This window comes from Ascaphus truei, chromosome 4 (assembly GCF_040206685.1).
Source record: "Ascaphus truei isolate aAscTru1 chromosome 4, aAscTru1.hap1, whole genome shotgun sequence".
Classification (NCBI taxonomy): domain Eukaryota; kingdom Metazoa; phylum Chordata; class Amphibia; order Anura; family Ascaphidae; genus Ascaphus; species Ascaphus truei.
Window position 1 is genome coordinate 218,370,569 of NC_134486.1, and position 19,886 is coordinate 218,390,454.

The 19,886-nt window shown below is 48.7% G+C and overlaps 1 protein-coding gene across 2 annotated transcripts in view; it reads right to left on the bottom strand.

Annotated features, from left to right (window-relative positions):
• COG2 (component of oligomeric golgi complex 2) overlaps window positions 1-15,503 on the bottom strand; it is a 74,070-nt gene extending 58,567 nt beyond the window's left edge. The window contains exons 1-3 of one of the 2 annotated variants that reach the window (XM_075596879.1): window positions 15,363-15,503; window positions 14,395-14,556; window positions 4,715-4,780 (exon numbers count right to left, since the gene is read on the bottom strand). In XM_075596879.1, the coding sequence (XP_075452994.1) occupies window positions 4,715-4,780; window positions 14,395-14,556; window positions 15,363-15,434 (300 nt within the window). In that variant the 5' untranslated portion in view covers window positions 15,435-15,503. Of the gene's footprint in view, window positions 1-4,714; window positions 4,781-14,394; window positions 14,557-15,353 lie in introns of both variants that reach the window. The other variant, XM_075596878.1, reaches the window with a different exon arrangement.
• Window positions 15,504-19,886: the final 4,383 nt, after the last annotated feature.

Consider the following 19,886-nt stretch of genomic DNA (forward strand, 5'->3'; position numbering starts at 1 on the left):
TGGAAGAGTTGAAGGCCCGAGGCGAAGCCGAGGGACTTTAACCCAGCACCTCCTCTACACTCACAACACAGCACCTCATCTACACTAACAACACAGCACCTCTACACGCACAACACAGCACCTCTACACACACAACAGCTCTACACACACATGCTACACCCATAAACACTGCTGCTGACACTGACATACATACACAAACACACACACTGGAGCTCTACACACTCAAACTGCTGCTACACATACAACAGCACAACACACAATCAAAAATGCAGCCACTTACTAAACGTTGCACTCCCCCCCCCCCCACCTCTACACACAACACAGCACAAAAGAGCACCTCTACACACACCCCCCCCACACACACACACACAACACTGCACCTCTACACACAAAACCACACCTCTACACACACAACACTGCGCCTCTATACACAGCACCTCTACACACACACACACACAAACTGCTGCTACACACACACACATGTTACACCCATAAACACTGCTACTGACACACTGGAGCTCTATACACACACACAACACTTCTACAAAATATACAACACAACAGCACACACTCACACACAAACTGCAGCCACAAAGAAACTGCAGACAGCCACTTACTTCTTTGCAGACACCATCTCTCTCCACCCCCCACCCCCCCAATCAACTGAATCTGCTCAGAAAATCTGTCAGCTCGGGAGGGGGAGGAGTCAACCCGGGGCTGATACGTCCTGACCATTCCCCTGCCCTGTCTCAGAGCTTTTACTTCAAGCAAACCAATCCCCTGCCCTGTCTCAGCTGTTCTGAAAGCTGATTGGCTGGAAATAAACCCATTGAAAACTGCACTTTGCAAGCTGCTAAATTCCGGGCATTACTGATTGGATAATGCCCGGAATTTTAAACAATCAGAGAGCAGGGTTTTCAATAATGCCCTGAATTTTACTGCTTTAGCCTATAATAATTAATACATCTAGTGAAGAAGCTAACCATGGTACTGTAGATAAATAGACTAAAACCACAAAGTGGCTCTGTCTCGGAAAGAAATGTACAGCTGCCTCCAGTGATTCAAAAAAACTCAAATAGAAATGTAACACAGAGATACCATGTAGAACAGAGTACTTGTAGGTAACCAGTCCTGTAGTGGAGGGTGTACGTTATTTTCTAACCATTAAGGTAAAAAAGAGGCAATACTCTATGGCAGTGTTGCGGCTCCCTGGATTTCGTAAGAAGAACAAAAAGATGCTGCAGGTTTCCCTGTACTCCCAGAGCAAGGAAAAAGCAGGTCTGGAGAGATGGGCAGTTTCCTGCATTCTGATTGGCTACATTACCCAGCAACAGCCAATCAGGAGGTAGTGTCAGGGACTGGAGAGGGTGGATGGGGGGCGGGTGGCCAAGCAAAGGCAGCGACAGCATAGGCAGGAGAGAGGTGAGGCTTGGTATCTGTCCATCCTGTGTGTATTTGTTCTGTCCTGTTGTGTGTTTCCTGTGAGGGGCTCTGCTTTTTGTCCCCTGTGACTGGTTGTCTCTGTCCTGTGGACGAGGGAGTGAGAAGAGAGGAGGGGGGAATGAAAGTGGAGGGGGGCGGGGAGATTGAGAGAGAGTGGGTTTAACAGAGGGAGGGAGGAGAGGTGGGAGGAAGACGAGTAAAAAAAAAAGAGCAGAGAGGTGGGGGGGAGAAAAAAAGCTGTGTGTGCTGTGCACGCGCATAGTAAGTGAAACTTCTTTGACTTTTGTCACAGAAATTGTATTTGTATTGGTGATGTTTTAATTAAAAATCAAAATACAATTTTATTGACAAAACGCAAATAAATTTGACTTAGAACATGCGTACACATCCCTTGTATTTGCACTAAGCGTGAATTCCTCGTGTGTGTGTGTGCGTGTGACTGTGTGTGTGTGCGTGTGACTGTGTGTGTGTGCGTGTGACTGTGTGTGTGTGCGCGTGTGACTGTATGACTGTGCGTGTGACTGTGTGTGTGCGCGTGTGACTGTGTGTGACTGTGCGTGTGACTGTGTGTGACTGTGCGTGACTGTGCGCGTGACAGTGCGGGTGCACGTGACAGTGCGTGTGCGCGCGACGGACTGTGCGCGCGACGGACTGTGCGCGCGACTGACTGTGTGTGTGTGTGTGCGTGTGACTGTGCGTGTGTGCGTGACCATGTGCGTGTGTGTGACCGTGTGACGTATGCGCAGCCCCCCTGCACCTCACACATCCCCCTAACCTATTCACAGTCAGTGTGTGTGTGTATGTGTGTCAGTCAGTGTGTGTGTGTGTGTGTGTGTGTGTGTGTGTGTGTGTGTGTGTGTGTGTGTGTGTGTGTGTGTGTGTATATATGTATGTGTGTGTGTCTGTCACTGTATGTGTGTCTCTCTTTCTGTGTCCTGCCCCCTCTCTCCTGACTCCCCCCCCCCCCCCCTCAAAGGCAGGCAGAGCTGCGGACCCGCGGCGGCTCTGCCTGAGACTCTCCTCCTCCCCTCACACCCCCTCCCCTCACAGACAGGCAGAGCTGCGGACCCGCGGCGGCTCTGCCTGAGACTCTCCTCCCCCCCCCCCCCCCCCCTCACAGACAGGCAGAGCTGCGGACCCGCGGCGGCTCTGCCTGAGACTCTCCTCCCCCCCCCCCCCCTCACAGACAGGCAGAGCTGCGGACCCGCGGCGGCTCTGCCTGAGACTCTCCTCCCCCCCCCCCCCCCCTCACAGACAGGCAGAGCTGCGGACCCGCGGCGGCTCTGCCTGAGTCTCTCCTCCCCCCCCCCCCACCTCACAGACAGTCAGAGCTGCAGACCCGCGGCGGCTCTGCGTGAGACGCCAACTCCCCTCACAGACAGGCAGAGCTGCAGACCCGCGGCGGCTCTGCCTGAGTCTCTCCTCCCCCCCCCCACCTCACATACAGGTAGAGCTGCGGACCCGCGGCGGCTCTGCCTGAGACTCTCCTCCCCCCCCCCCCCCTCACAGACAGGCAGAGCTGCAGACCCGCGGCGGCTCTGCCTGAGTCTCTCCTCCCCCCCCCCCCACCTCACAGACAGGCAGAGCTGCAGACCCGCGGCGGCTCTGCGTGAGACGCCTACTCCCCTCACAGACAGGCAGAGCTGCAGACCCGCGGCGGCTCTGCCTGAGTCTCTCCTCCCCCCCCCCACCTCACATACAGGTAGAGCTGCGGACCCGCGGCGGCTCTGCCTGAGACTCTCCTCCCCCCCCCCCCCTCACAGACAGGCAGAGCTGCGGACCCGCGGCGGCTCTGCCTGAGACTCTCCTCCCCCCTCCCCCCCCCCCTCACAGACAGGCAGAGCTGCGGACCCGCGGCGGCTCTGCCTGAGTCTCCTACTCCCCCCCCCACCACCTCACAGACAGGCAGAGCTGCAGACCCGCGGCGGCTCTGCCTGAGTCTCTCCTCCCCCCCCCCCCACCTCACAGACAGGCAGAGCTGCGGACCCGCGGCGGCTCTGCGTGAGACGCCTACTCCCCTCACAGACAGGCAGAGCTGCAGACCCGCGGCGGCTCTGCGTGAGACGCCTACTCCCCTCACAGACAGGCAGAGCTGCAGACCCGCGGCGGCTCTGCCTGAGTCTCTCCTCCCCCCCCCCACCTCACATACAGGTAGAGCTGCGGACCCGCGGCGGCTCTGCCTGAGACTCTCCTCCCCCCCCCCCCTCACAGACAGGCAGAGCTGCGGACCCGCGGCGGCTCTGCCTGAGTCTCTCCTCCCCCCCCCCCCCCACCTCACAGACAGGCAGAGCTGCGGACCCACGGCGGCTCTGCCTGAGTCTCTCCCCCCCCCCACCCCCCGGCGAGACGCGGCCGCACCGGGCACCGGGCAGATACCTTAATAAAGCCCCCCCCCCTCCGGAAGTGCTGCGTGGGCAGAGGCAGTGTTGGCAGGGAAGGGGGGCAGCGCGTCATCGTCAGCGGGAGCTGGCTTCGAGGGGAGCGCTGCAGCGATCCCCTTCTGATGGTGCTGTGGGGAACGCAGCTCACTCTACCCCCCCCCCCCCCCCCCCCCGTTCCATGCCTCGGCCGGGGGAGGTCAGCAGGAGTGGCGGCAATTAAATTTTGAGGGCTGCCGCCGCCGCATGTCAGCAGGTGGGGGGAGCAGAGCTCGTTAGGAGCTGCGGCGGCGGTTACCCTCCATGATCCCTGGGCTCCTCTCCTCGACCCCGGCGGCGCTCAGTCAGCGGGACGCAGGAAAGCGGAGGTAGGGAGGAGAGAGGCTGCGCGGCATGGCAGCGGCCATTAGGAGCGGCGGCTATCACCGCCGCATATGTCACGGTGTGTGGGAGGTGTGGGGCTCGGTGGGGGGGGGGTTATTAGGAGCGGTGCCGGCGGCTATCGCCGCCGCCACATCTGATTTGTGGAGCGGGTGTGATGTCAGTGTTGGGGTCGGGCTGAGCCAGAACACAGCCCGGCCTCAACTGCCAGCACTGACGTCACATCCGTTTCATTTCTGTCTCCACAATTCTTTTTTGCCCCATCACGAATGAGGTGCCACTAAGGAAGTTTCACTTCAAAAAAATGGGGGGAGAGCGAGAGGGGGGAGAGAAATAAAAGGGGTGAGAGCGAAGTGGTGTATGAAAGGGGGGGTGCTAGCAAGGCCACTGACACAAGGACCCCGGTAGAAACCCTAGATTTATTTTGCGTTTTTTATTTGGGGGAACCAAATTTTTTTAAAATGTTGAACCTGTAGGTAGTGTGGTACTGTAGGTAACTATTTCACACATACCAATACTTCTTCTCGTAGTTGTCCAAGAGGCACCGACAGCTGACTCAATGCTTTATCCATTCCAACCTAAAAACGATAGACATTATCTTTAGTTTATTATAGATTTATAACTAACCAAATATTCCTTACAATGTTTCGAAAAGGGCTTTGTCAGAAGAGCAAGTTAAAAGGACAATGGTTTCAACATTATTATATTGTGTGGAAAAAAAAAACTGAAGTATTTTCCTTTAAATACCTGATCTTTCAGGAAACTCCTTTAAATACCTGTGACGGTGAAGGGGTAAACCAGGCCATCAATAAATGTATTATGACAGACTAGTTACCTCTGAACCATATTTGTAGGTTTAGAGTGGCAGCTCTTAGATCCATTGGTTGTACATGAAATGTATGTGATTGTGCAACAATAAAAGCATTTGTGTGTGTTTTACCTTTCCAGGAGTGCTAACCAGTGGAGATTCACAGGCTATGAGTTTCAATGGGGGTTTTGCGGTAAAAGTGTTGTCACATTGTGTCTAGGTAGACGGGGCCCAGAGTTGCTGGCCACTCCAAAAATGTATCCGGGATTATGCCAGAATCCCGGGGACATATAGGCACAGACCTCCGGTCAAAATCCTCCCTAGAAAACAGTTACGCAACTCACTGCCAAGTTCCCTGCTTCAGTACAGACCAGAAGGTAAAGGGGGAATAGGGATGAGGTGTCCCTGAAACAGTCAAGGGGTCCCTAGCTTAATGGGGATACCCAGTAAATGCCCAGGTCGCCCAGAACTGATATAGGGGTTCTGGGGGGTACTTGAATCAGCTACAAGATGAGGGGACTATTAAAAGTCCAGTCCTAAGTATGGTATAGAGTGGGGGGAATATGGCTAGTAAGAAATAATGGGCAGCTTCTAATTCTATTTCCTATAACCAAAAGACTTAGGATATTTTGAAAGTGTATATTTTAGGGAACAGTGTGTTTTAAAACATATACTTGTGCACAGAATAATGGGCTGGGACTCTGACAGTGCCACTGTGTCTACTGATACAGTGGGATTAAAAGCCAGAGAGGAAGTCTGAAGTGTCAAAACCATTTGGACAGGAGGGAAAAAGTCAAGTACCCACGTCCTGAGATCAATGGACAGTCTTTGAATTTCCATTTGGCCCATTAGACTGGCTGGGGCCTGTCATCGGGGGGCATTGAGGGAATCAAGGGTCAGAGATGCCAAATATCCCATGCCCCTTGGTTCATTAGCTGCAGAGATTTTTTTCACGCTCCTGATAGGGAGTCAGTAATCTGTAATGAAAGTCAGAGGTATTATAACCCCTTGCGGCCATGAGATAGTTAGTTTTCCAAAGTGTTCTCCAGAGTTTCCAGTTGTAAGTCTCCAGCAAGAAAAAGGCTGTTTCAGCGAAAAGCTGCCTGGAAGATTTTCTGTCCTGTTTCTGCAACTGTGATAGGATTCCCTGCAGCTAGGAGAGTGTAGGTTGTTACCCAAATTCCCACGTAAGTGTATCCTTCTGCTGTATTTTGTGTAACATTGTGTGTTTGCCTATTCCTGTGAATAAATGTACAATGTATTTCATTAACTCATTTTGCTCAATGCATGATCCTGGTAAAAAAGGTGTAAATTGCCTGGTCTCCCGTCACAATACCTTTCTTGAAAAAAAAAAAAAAAGTACATTTTAATGAGACTTGTCTTAGAAAAAAAACGTCTTCAATGCTACACAGCCTATTTTTAGACGAAATGTCTGCTTACTAACATCTCAGCCACAGTCATCTCTACACAATACTGGCAAATACCACTGACCTAGCTGCCAGTCCAATAGGATCTAAGTAAGTCTCACAGATAAAATGTATACCATCCTGGATATGAAAAGGAAGGAGCACTCACGCTGAAATTATTGGTATATTTTCATGGGTACTTGCAGGTACTGGGTTCCAGGTGGTATGCCGAGAAGACAAATGCAGCACTCACCGTTTTCTTGCGAAGGATAATATAATCACAGATCAATGTTTCAGTCCTAAAATGTGGTCCTCTCTCAGCTTGAGAACGGTCCTAAAATGTGGACCAAAACGTCGACCCGTGATTAAATTATCCTTTTCAGGAAGACAGAGTGCGCTGCATTTTCCTTCTATTTAAAATCCTGGATGAGCAGCAACATATTAAGAAATATCATGTTCTCAGTGATCTAGATATAAAAGCTGTGGTACTCAATGAACCCTACATCACATGAATTATCCTTAGTGCATTGCCCACTGCCCCACTAAAACCCGAACCATCGGCCAGTTCAAGTGAACTGCATCTGGTTATTCGAAGCTAGATATTGCTGCATCAACCTCTGCATCTTATTTTACATCCATTCTCAGAAATCTATTCAATTTACTGCATTTATAAAGCAGCAAAGCATTACTGCTTCTGGGCTCTAAATTCCCTATTTGTGATTTCTTTGACTTATGCTTTTCCATAAAAAATAATGTGTGCACTTTATTAATTTTCACAAGTCTTCCATTGCAATAACCTCCATCATTGCTTTCATAAAGTCATATGATTCAGAATTAAGGAAGCTGAGAACTTCTACAATCTCTCAATCCTAACAATTTCCACAACACCTTTCTCTTTGACGACTCCAATGATGCCTCCAAAGTAGCTTGTAATTTTGGTTACGCATAATATTTATGATCTTATTTAATAAAAAGATGCTGTCATGCTTCACTTAATGGTTTTGGTCATCAGTAAATCTGCATCTACATAAGGCACAGATGAGATGGAGTTAGAGTAAAGACTCCATCTGTGTTTTCCTCCACATCTCATATCTCCCAATTCGGCTACACTTTGAATTGACCCAGTGTCTGGGGAGTAGAGCTACAACAATAACTTTTGATCGTCAATACTGTAAACAATAGGTAAAAAAAAACAGCATGAGGGTCGTTGAGGCGGGTTATACTTTGGACGCAACTATAGCTCAAATTCCTACTCAGGCCTGGACCAGGATTCAAAGTGGTTGCTCAAAATAGGGACTTGGACAATGAAAACAGCAGTCCCACCTAACCAAACACCCGTCCGTTACTGAATATATGGGTGAAGAATCAGTCATCCCATGGGAAACATCATCATGGAAGAAAAATGACTACTGCACATCTACAAAGTAATTCAAGGCACAAGTGAAGAGAGAAAAATATTTGGGGAATTGATTCTGCAATTGGTATCAGCATGTTTAAAGTTGTGTACACAAAGCACAAAATACATATTTGTGTATCCGTAGCTATATTTTAAAAAAAAGTGAACAATGTTATACTTGATGATGCAATGTCATGGCTCTACTGTATTTGTTAGAGTGTCGTGTTATACAGCTTTGGTCAATTTACTCTGTGAAGGCGGAGGAGGTAAAAAAGAACTCATGGATCAATTTGTAATTGTTGAGAGATAACTATTATAATTTAGCATGAACGCTTGTCAAGGCAGGAGCGATTTCAACCACCGTTGACTTTTTCTTACATTCCATATGTACATTTTTGCCAAGTTTGTCTTGTATACTTTCTGTAAAGCAATGTTTATATAACTATATACATGCATACAGCTTGAAAACAATTAAATATCACATTGATGATAAATCAGAGTTTTTATTCTGCATCTTATACTATATTAGTGAAAGCACTGTATGCCTGCCTGCCTGGATGTCCGGTGTCCCTAGGGGAAATCTCATTGGTCCCTTGGCCCGCCACCGCACACCTCTCATTGGCCTGAGGCGGAGTGACGGACCAAAGGACACACAGGGACACACACACACACACACACACAGGGACACACACACACAATCCCCTCCCGGTGCCCCTCACTCTCCCCCGTCAGCTGGACCGCACCTCAACTTCCACACACACCCCACCCTCCCTGTGCCCGAACTTACCCGGAGTCCCGTGTACACACACACACACACACACACACACACATTCCCACCCCCCCCCAAGCTCACACACACCTCACCCCCCCCAAGCTCATCCCCACCACAAGCTCACACCCCCCCCCCCCAAGCTCACACCCCGGCGCCGCTACAGTCAGCGGGGGAGCGGAGCGAGCGCCCGGGACACACGCGGGGGAGCGGCCACAACACGCTGCCTCCCGCCTCACATCCACATGGGAGCGGCCGGATGGGTGAGGCAGCGGCAGGACGGGTGAGGCAGCATACCCACGGGCCTCGCCGCACGCTCCTCGGCACCGGCTCACCTCTCCCACCCCCCCTCACAGCAAAGCCCAGCCTACCCGGCGCCGCCTGCAACGCTCCTCGGCACCGCCGCCTCACCTCGAGCCGGAGGGCAGCGGGGGGGGCTCCCGCCCTGCAGGAGGCCTCACCTCGAGCCAGGGGGCAGCGGGGGACTCCCGCCCTGCAGGAGGCCTCACCTCGAGCCGGAGGGCAGCGGGGGGGGCTCCCGCCCTGCAGGAGGCCTCACCTCGAGCCGGAGGGGGCTCCCGCCCTGCAGGAGGGACCCCACACATGCCCCGTGCTGCTCTCCCCCCTCCACATGTGCTCTCCCCCCCTCCACATGCTACGTGCTGCTCTCCCCCCCTCCACATGCTACGTGCTGCTCTCCCCCCCTCCACATGCCCCGTACTGCTCTCCCTGCAGCTTCCCCCGCCCCTCCACATGCCCTCTGTCCGGCTCCGGTCTGATCCCCGCCCCTCCGTACCAGATGACTGCAGGGTCCGTCTCCCGGCCTGCACGAGGAAGATGCTGCCGACTGCAAGGTAAGCAGCTCCCCCCCCCCCCCCCCCCCACACACATTCCTTCAGCGCCAGCCTCATCCCTCCATACACACACACACACACACTATATATATATCTCTATACATAAATTATATATATATATATATTATACATAAATATATGTATATATAAATACATACACATACACAGAGACACACACACACACGTACACACACACACACACACACGTACACACACACGCATATGTAGACACACACACATGTAGACACACACACACACACGTAGGCACACACACACACGTCGACAGAAACACACACACGTCCACACACACACATGTAGACACACACACATGTAGACAGACAGACACACACACACACACACACGTAGACAGACACACACACACGTAGACAGACACACACACACGTAGACAGACACACACACACGTAGACAGACACACACACACGTAGACACACACACACACACACGTAGACACACACACCTATACATACACACACCTATACAGACACACGTAGACACGCAGACACACACACGTAGACACGCAGACACGCAGACACACACACGTAGACACGTAGACACGCAGACACACACACGTAGACACGCAGACACACACACGTAGACACGCAGACACACACACGTAGACACGCAGACACACACACGTAGACACGCAGACACACACACGTAGACACGCAGACACACAGACACACGCAGACACACGCAGACACACGCAGACACACGCAGACACACGCAGACACACGCAGACACACGCAGACACACAGACACACAGACACACAGACACACAGACACACGTAGACACACAGACACACGTAGACACACAGACACACGTAGACACACAGACACACAGACACACAGACACACAGACACACAGACACACAGACACACAGACACACGTATACACACAGACACACACACGTATACACACAGACACACACGTATATACACACACGTACACACACGTACACACACACACGTACACACACACACGTACACACACACACACGTACACACACGTATAAACACACACACGTAGGTGCACGCATACACACACACGTAGGCGCACGCATACACACACACGTAGACACACGTATACACACACACACACGTAGACACATGTAAAAACACACACGTAGACACACACGTATACACACACGTAGACACACGTATACACACAGGCACACACATACACACACAGACGTAGACACACACACACACGTATACGCACACACACGTATACGCACACACACGTATACGCACACACGCACACACACGTAGACACACACACACGTATACACACACACGTAGACACACATGGAGACGTACACACACACACACACACGTGTATACACACACACACACGTGTATACACACACACACACACACACGTGTATACACACACACACACACACACGTGTATACACACACACACGTGTATACACACACACACACACACGTGTATACACACACACACACACGTGTATACACACACACACGTGTGTATACACACACACACGTGTATACACACACACACGTGTATACACACACGTGTATACACACACACACACACGTGTATACACACACACACACGTGTATACACACACACGTGTATACACACACACACACACGTGTATACACACACGTGTATACACACACACACACACGTGTATACACACACACACGTGTATACACACACACACACACACACACACGTGTGTATACACACACACACACACACGTGTATACACACACACACGTGTATACACACACACACGTGTGTATACACACACACGTGTGTATACACACACACACGTGTGTATACACACACACACGTGTATACACACACACACACGTGTATACACACACACACACACGTGTATACACACACACACACACGTGTATACACACACACGTGTATACACACACACACACACACGTGTATACACACACACACACACGTGTATACACACACACGTGTATACACACACACGTGTATACACACACACACACACACACGTGTATACACACACACACACACGTGTATACACACACACACACACACGTGTATACACACACACACGTGTATACACACACACGTATACACACACACACGTATACACACACACACACACGTATACACACACACACACGTATACACACACACACGTATACACACACACACGTATACACACACACACGTATACACACACACACACACACACACACACGTATACACACACACACACACGTATACACACACACACGTATACACACACACACACGTATACACACACACACACGTATACACACACACACACACGTATACACACACACACACACGTATACACACACACACACACGTATACACACACACACACACGTATACACACACACACACACGTATACACACACACACACACACACACGTATACACACACACACACATATACACACACACACACACGTATACACAAACATGTATACACACACACAAACATGTATACACACACACGTGTATACACACACACACACACGTGTATACACACACACACACACGTGTATACACACACACACGTGTATACACACACACACGTGTATACACACACACACGTGTATACACACACACACACACGTGTATACACACACACACACACGTGTATACACACACACACACACACGTGTATACACACACACGTGTATACACACACACACGTGTATACACACACACACGTGTATACACACACACACGTGTATACACACACACACACGTGTATACACACACGTGTATACACACACACACGTGTATACACACACACGTACGTGTATACACACACACACGTGTATACACACACACACACACACGTGTATACACACACACACACGTGTATACACACACACACACACGTGTATACACACACACACACGTGTATACACACACACACGTGTATACACACACACGTGTATACACACACACACGTGTATACACACACACACACGTGTATACACACACACACACGTGTATACACACACACACGTGTATACACACACACACACGTGTATACACACACACACGTGTATACACACACACACACGTGTATACACACACACACACGTGTATACACACACACACACACACGTGTATACACACACACACGTGTATACACACACACACACACGTGTATACACACACACACGTGTATACACACACACACGTGTATACACACACACACACGTGTATACACACACACACGTGTATACACACACAAACACGTGTATACACACACACACGTGTATACACACACACACGTGTATACACACACACACACACACACACACGTGTATACACACACACACACACGTGTATACACACACACACACACACACACACGTGTATACACACACACACGTGTATACACACACGTGTATACACACACGTGTATACACACACACACGTGTATACACACACACACACACACGTGTATACACACACACACACACGTACGTGTATACACACACACGTACGTGTATACACACACACACACGTGTATACACACACACACACACACACGTGTATACACACACACACACGTGTATACACACACACACACACGTGTATACACACACACGTGTATACACACACACGTGTATACACACGTGTATATACACACACACACGTGTATACACACACACGTGTATACACACACGTGTACACACACACACACACACGTGTATACACACACACACACACACGTGTATACACACACACACGTGTATACACACACACACACGTGTATACACACACACGTGTATATACACACACACACACACAATGTCTACACACACATGTGTATACACACACACAATGTCTACACACACATACACATGTGTATACACGTGTATACATACACATGTATACACACACACACGTACACATGTATACACACACACACACACACAATGTATACACACAAACATGTATACACACACACAAACATGTATACACACACACAAACATGTATACACACACACAAACATGTATACACACACACACAAACATGTATACACACACACAAACATGTATACACACACACACAAACATGTATACACACACACAAACATGTATACACACACACAAACACGTGTATACACACACACACGTATACACACACACACTATCCCCAGCACCACCACATACTATGTATACACACACACAAACATGTATACACACACACAAACATGTATACACACACACAAACGTGTATACACACACACACACACACACGTGTATACACACACACACACACGTGTATACACACACACACACACACACGTGTATACACACACACGTGTATACACACACACACACAATGTCTACACACACATGTATACACACACGTACACATGTATACACACACACACACAATGTATACACACAAACATGTATACACACACACACAAACATGTATACACACACACACACGTGTATACACACACACACACACACACACACTATCCCCAGCACCACCACATCAGCATACCGCTATCCCATGCCCCCCCAGCACACTGGCATTCTCGGCTCCCCGCCATTCCCAGCCCCCATCAACACCATCAGCACCCACACATCGGCACCTTTGCACCTCCCCCATCGGCACACCCACATCCGCACCCCCACATCAGCACCAAACCCTCCCAAATCAGCACACCGATACAATCACCATCAGTACAGCCACAGCAGCACTACCACCGCACATGGGCCACGTTGACCACTCCTCACCCAAATGCCACCCCCACACCACAAACATCCCGGGCAACGCCGGGGCTCTCAGCTAGTGTTGATATAAAAATGTAAAACATTCAGTTGCACAAACTTTCTAACCAAATGATTCTGTTTAAAGGCCCTTTAAAGCCAAGTGTCCGCACCAGTGACGATAAAATAGCACAACATACCAAGTTGGTGGATAGGTTCACAAAGTCTGCATAGTCCTTGTTGATGAGCTCCACCATGGCAGTCTTAAGGAGTCTGTAATAATGCTCCAGGTCATTTCGGAGGTCCTCCAATGACACACGCTTTCGGCAGTCCGATACAAAGTGATCTACATCGAACCCATCCTAGTGGACAGCAAGGAATGTGTATGTGAACTATGGAATGTGCAGTTTGTTTATTCTTTAAAGAACATTATCTAAAACAGCTATATTTCATTGAGATGTCACCTCTAGTGTGTGCACTTCTTTCAGTAAGCCAGCTGTACACACTTTCGAGGCAGAAAACCATTTACACCGCTAACATTTTTAGACTACCTTGGATCTTAACAATACACAATGCGTGTATTATAGCTTTGTATATTATAATGACATTTTCAAAATGACATAAATATGACAATATTAGTAACATGACATTCTGATTTTCAGCAAAACAGTACAACTGTGATCAAACCCATTACTATACGAGACAGTATATGACACATTATCTCATAGTACATACAGTACAGTAGATGGATAGTTATTTTAACAGAAATGCCTTTAGGTTGTAATCATTCTGTGTTTTAGGTTTTAAAATGTATGTCCTGAACCTCTCAGTAGCAACTTGCTGCCTTCAAGCCCTTCCTAAGTTTCTTATTTGACAGGAAGAAACAGTATATTTATATGATAGCAACAGTGGGTGTACAGATGCTGTGCGAATTAAAATAAAAGACACAGACACCTATGTGACCCAGAGTAATTTATTACTGCAATTCATTTAGCCTCTTATAAATATATCTTAAATCGACTACACACACACACATATTTATATAAATATATAAATTTATATAAATATATATCTCTATTACTATATACCGAACAAATACACATACATCCTGTAAAGTGCCAGTGTATATATAACATTACACTTATGACATCATAAGCACCGTTCGAACCTTCATGAACTCGTCCTTGTCAAAGCACAAGGAACCCGGACCTTGCGGCAGCTGCATTCTGTTTCTCTCCATTTCACACCCGCTGAAGGGAGGCTGCTGGCCGACGCGGCACTTCCGCCAACATGGAAGAGGCTACGATATTGACAGTAGTAGTGAAGAGACCGAAACAGGCAAGCTCAGTTGCACAGCGACACCCTGAGGGCGCCAGAGGTACCGCAAGGCTAGCCGGCTCATTTTTCTCCAGTAAACCCCTCCAGTAACTTCCATGTATACTGTACTGTATATCTTCAAACCACTATATACAGTATGCAGCGTACTATTTTCAGAAATGGTTTATCACACGGTTTCTAAATCTCAACAACGTCTCTTTTTCAAAAGTCGGCATGTATGTAAAAATCAATATGCCAATATTTATATGATTGCATAAAGTGTGAAAAAACGTATTCAATTAATGTATTGCCGAATATGTTAGTAATTATTGCACACCATGTACTGCATATGTAGTTTTTATATATGCATGCAGTAGTAAAAGTGGGTTAAAATAAACTAATGGCACGACTGCAAAAAAAAAAATATATATTAAACTTTGGAAATAAAATTTAAACATTAGAAAAAGCTACAGTATCCTGACTATATTTTGAAAGATGTATGCAGTTCTTTAAACTCAGCGGAAATGGACACTTTAACAAATCCACTGCTCTGAGTATAAATCACTATGGCAACACACAGTTTTAGAAGACAGCATGTTTACTGCACTTTATGACCCTCTTTACAAAATAATTTGCTGTTACAGTAGCTCATTATCAATTCATTAACCGCTCATTAACATTGGGGCCTCCGACAGAGCTTTCCCAGGAGCCAGGTACAGGACTAGCGTTTAGAACAGCAAAGGGTGACCATATTTGTCCCGGCAGTCGCCGACAGCGCATGCGCGAAGAGTGTTGCCAACCACGCGTGCACCCTCAGCACTTGCTAGCTGCTCGTGCGCATGCGTGACCGACAAACGCCAGTCGGCAAGCGCAACCTCAAACGTGCGACCAACATAAAAGAAAACTGAGACAGCACCCCAAAAGTCGGGACCAAGCCCTAAAAACCGGGACTGTCCCGGCTAAACCAGGACATCTGGTCACCCTACATCAGCGACCTTGCGAGCCCCCTTTCTTACACACCTCCTCGCTCTCTTGCCAACTCTACCCCCACCCATCTCACACTCCCCCTTCCATCTATGTATTTCTTTCCTCTGTCTCTCACTCTTTTCCCTCTCACACTCTTCCGACCTCTCTCAAACTCTCCCGGTCTTACACTCTTCTCTCTCTCCCCCACCTCCCCTCTCTCACTCTTTCCCCTTCTCTCGTGCCCTTTTCCCTCCCTCTTCCCCACCTTCTCACACCCCCTCTCTCTCTCGCTCACTCACTCGCGCCCCTCCTCCTCCTCTCACACTCCCCTCTCAATCTGCCCTCACACAATCCCGCTCCACACACTTCCACCCCACTACACCCACACACACACACAGCACTTGCCAGCTGCTCGTGCGCATGCGTGACCGACAAACGCCAGTCGGCACGCGCAACCTCAAACGCGCGACCTAAAAGTCGGGGCCGAGCCCTAAAAACCGGGACTGTCCCGGCTAAACCAGGACATCTGGTCACCCTACATCAGCGACCTTGCGAGCCCCCTTTCTTACACACCTATTCGCTCTCTTGCCAACTCTACCCCAACCCATCTCACGCTCCCCCTTCCATCTATGTATTTCTTTCCTCTGCCTCTCACTCTTTTCCCTCTCACACTCTTCCGCCCTCTCTCAAACTCTCCCGGTCTTACACTCTTCTCTCTCTCCCCCACCTCCCCTCTCTCACTCTTTCCCCTTCTCTCGTGCCCTTTTCCCTCCCTCTTCCCCACCTTCTCAAACCCCCTCTCTCTCTCGCTCACTCACTCGCGCTCCTCCTCCTCCTCTCACACTCCCCTCTCAATCTGCCCTCACACAATCCCGCTCCACACACTTCCACCCCACTACACCCACACACACAATTCCACCCCCCCTCCCCACACACACACACACAATTCCACCACCACACACAAATTCCACCCCCACACGCACGCAATTTCACCCCCTCCCACACACACAATCCCCCCCCCCCCCCCCCCAATACCCACACAATTCCCACCCACTCCCAAAAATAAACACACAGAATTTTACCTTGGGATGAACTCAGTCCTTCCAGTGCTGCGCCGATCCCGAGCGCTGAGGCGTGAATTGAGACCAACCTCTGGATGTGCCCAACTTTTGCACCATCTGGCAGGGGAGAGGCCCACCATAGCAGCTGGGGAGAGCAGAGGCCTGGCAGCAGTCAGAGGCTCGGCAGCCGGACACAGAAGTTGGGCCCGACCCAACTTCCAGCATCGCCTGGCCAGGCCACCCACAGCTGCAGTTGTCCCAGCTCTGATTAAGATATGCATCCTCCTCATATTGTTCAACATCCAACGAACAATTGTTAAAAATATAAGCAGCTTGTATTTTTCCTACATAAATATTTTTACAGCATATATACACTGTTCAGAAAAAATGAGATCCCTTTTATTTTTCATCATCTCACAGAAAAATCACACCATTTTAATGAACATTTGAGCTATTATAGGTCTGTCACAGTAGATTATTACATTTAAGAATTATTTGATAAGTTAATAAATATTCTTTGGAATTGGTGACGGCATGATGACCTCATCAAGTGCATAGTTACAAAATGATGTTTAGTGAAGATAAGCATGTTATAAAGTGCTTGAGACAAAGCAAAAATTATGGTCCAAAATGCTAATACAGCCATGGCTGGTCCAGGCTATCTTTCTGCCTCCCTGTTACGTAAGCCCTAGTAACTACAGGCAGTGACAGGCTATCCTGTGGGGTTTTTCCCCTCATACTGACTCCCTGAGTGACGGAAGGTAGGAGGAATCTGTATGCAGCCTTTATAGTGCAGCTCCTGTGCCCTCCCCTCTAAGCCTCAGGGAGAACATGACCAAATTATAGGAAAGAGCTCAGCCCCTTAGAGAGGAGTGAGAATCAGTCCAGCTTCCCCCTTAATGGGGTAAGGACGTACAATCTCCTCCCGGCTGGGAGAGAGACATGCTTTCAGCCCCTTATGGGCTGAGTGCAGAAAGAACTAATATAGCAAGGCCTCAAGATTGCCAGCAGGCCAGCACCATCTAGAAGCCTGGGACTTACCCTGACAATTAATGCATTCGCTGTAATGACATCAACAGTGGCTGCTACAATAAAGCATCCCTTTTTATACTTCTGGCTAAGTGGCAGTCTATTGGACAGGAGTAAGGGAATAAAGACTGGTATGACTGTTACAAATTTACTTTTCTTCCACCTGCGGTACAGATTAAAGTTTCTGAATCTGCCGGCTATATCATCCTGGATGGCCCTCCCCCGACTTAAACTAAACATGGCAAAAACAGAGCTCCTCATACTCCCTCCCAAACCTGGCCCTATTTCCTCCTTCTACATTACTGTTGGAAGTACTATCATTCACCCAGTAGCCCAAGCACGCTGCTTAGGGGTCACACTCGACTCCTCTCTCACATTCTCCTCTCACATTCAAAACGTTTCTAAAACCTGTCGCTTTTTCCTCCGCAATATAACAAAGATACGCCTTTTCCTCTGTTGCTCAACTGCTAAAACTCTGACTCAGGCCCTCATTCTCTCCCATCTTGATTTCTGTAACCTCCTGTTGTCCGGTCTTCCTGCCTCTCACCTGTCTCCCCTACAATCTATCCTTAACGCTGCTGCCAGAATCACTCTACTCTTTCCTAAATCTGTCTCAGTGTCTCCCCCGCTGAAATCACTCTCCTGGCTTCCTATCAAATCCCGTATCACACACTCAATTCTCCTCCTCACTTTTAAAGCTTTACACTCTTCTGCCCCTCCTTACATCTCAGCCCTAATTTCTCGCTATACACCATAACGGCTCTTGCGTTCGGCTCAAGGATGTCTTCTCTCTACCCCTTTTGTATCTAAAGCCCTCTCCCGCCTTAAACCCTTCTCACTGACTGCCCCACACCTCTGGAATGCCCTTCCCCTCATTATCCGATTAGCACCCTCTCAATCCACCTTTAAGACCCACCTTAAAACACACCTGCTTAAGGAAGCATATGAGTAGCTCCATGGCTGATAATTAACACCTCACACATTAACCTTGGCCCCTTGCAGACGCACTTACCAGAATGCCCTGCTCCTGTTTCTGTACGTTCTTCCTACCAACCAATTAGATTGTAAGCTCTTTGGAGCAGGGACTCCCTTATCTAAATGTTACTTTTATGTCTGAGCACTTCTTCCCTTTGTGTTATTTATATCTTATTATTTATATGATTGTAACTATTACTGCTGTGAAGTGCTATGTACATTAATGGCGCTATATAAATAAAGACATTCATTCATTCATGGTGGAGACTGCCATCAGCTCTGCTGAAGCCTACTATGACTGGAGGCGCTGTCACCAAGGAGAAGAACACCAAGAAGCACCGTAA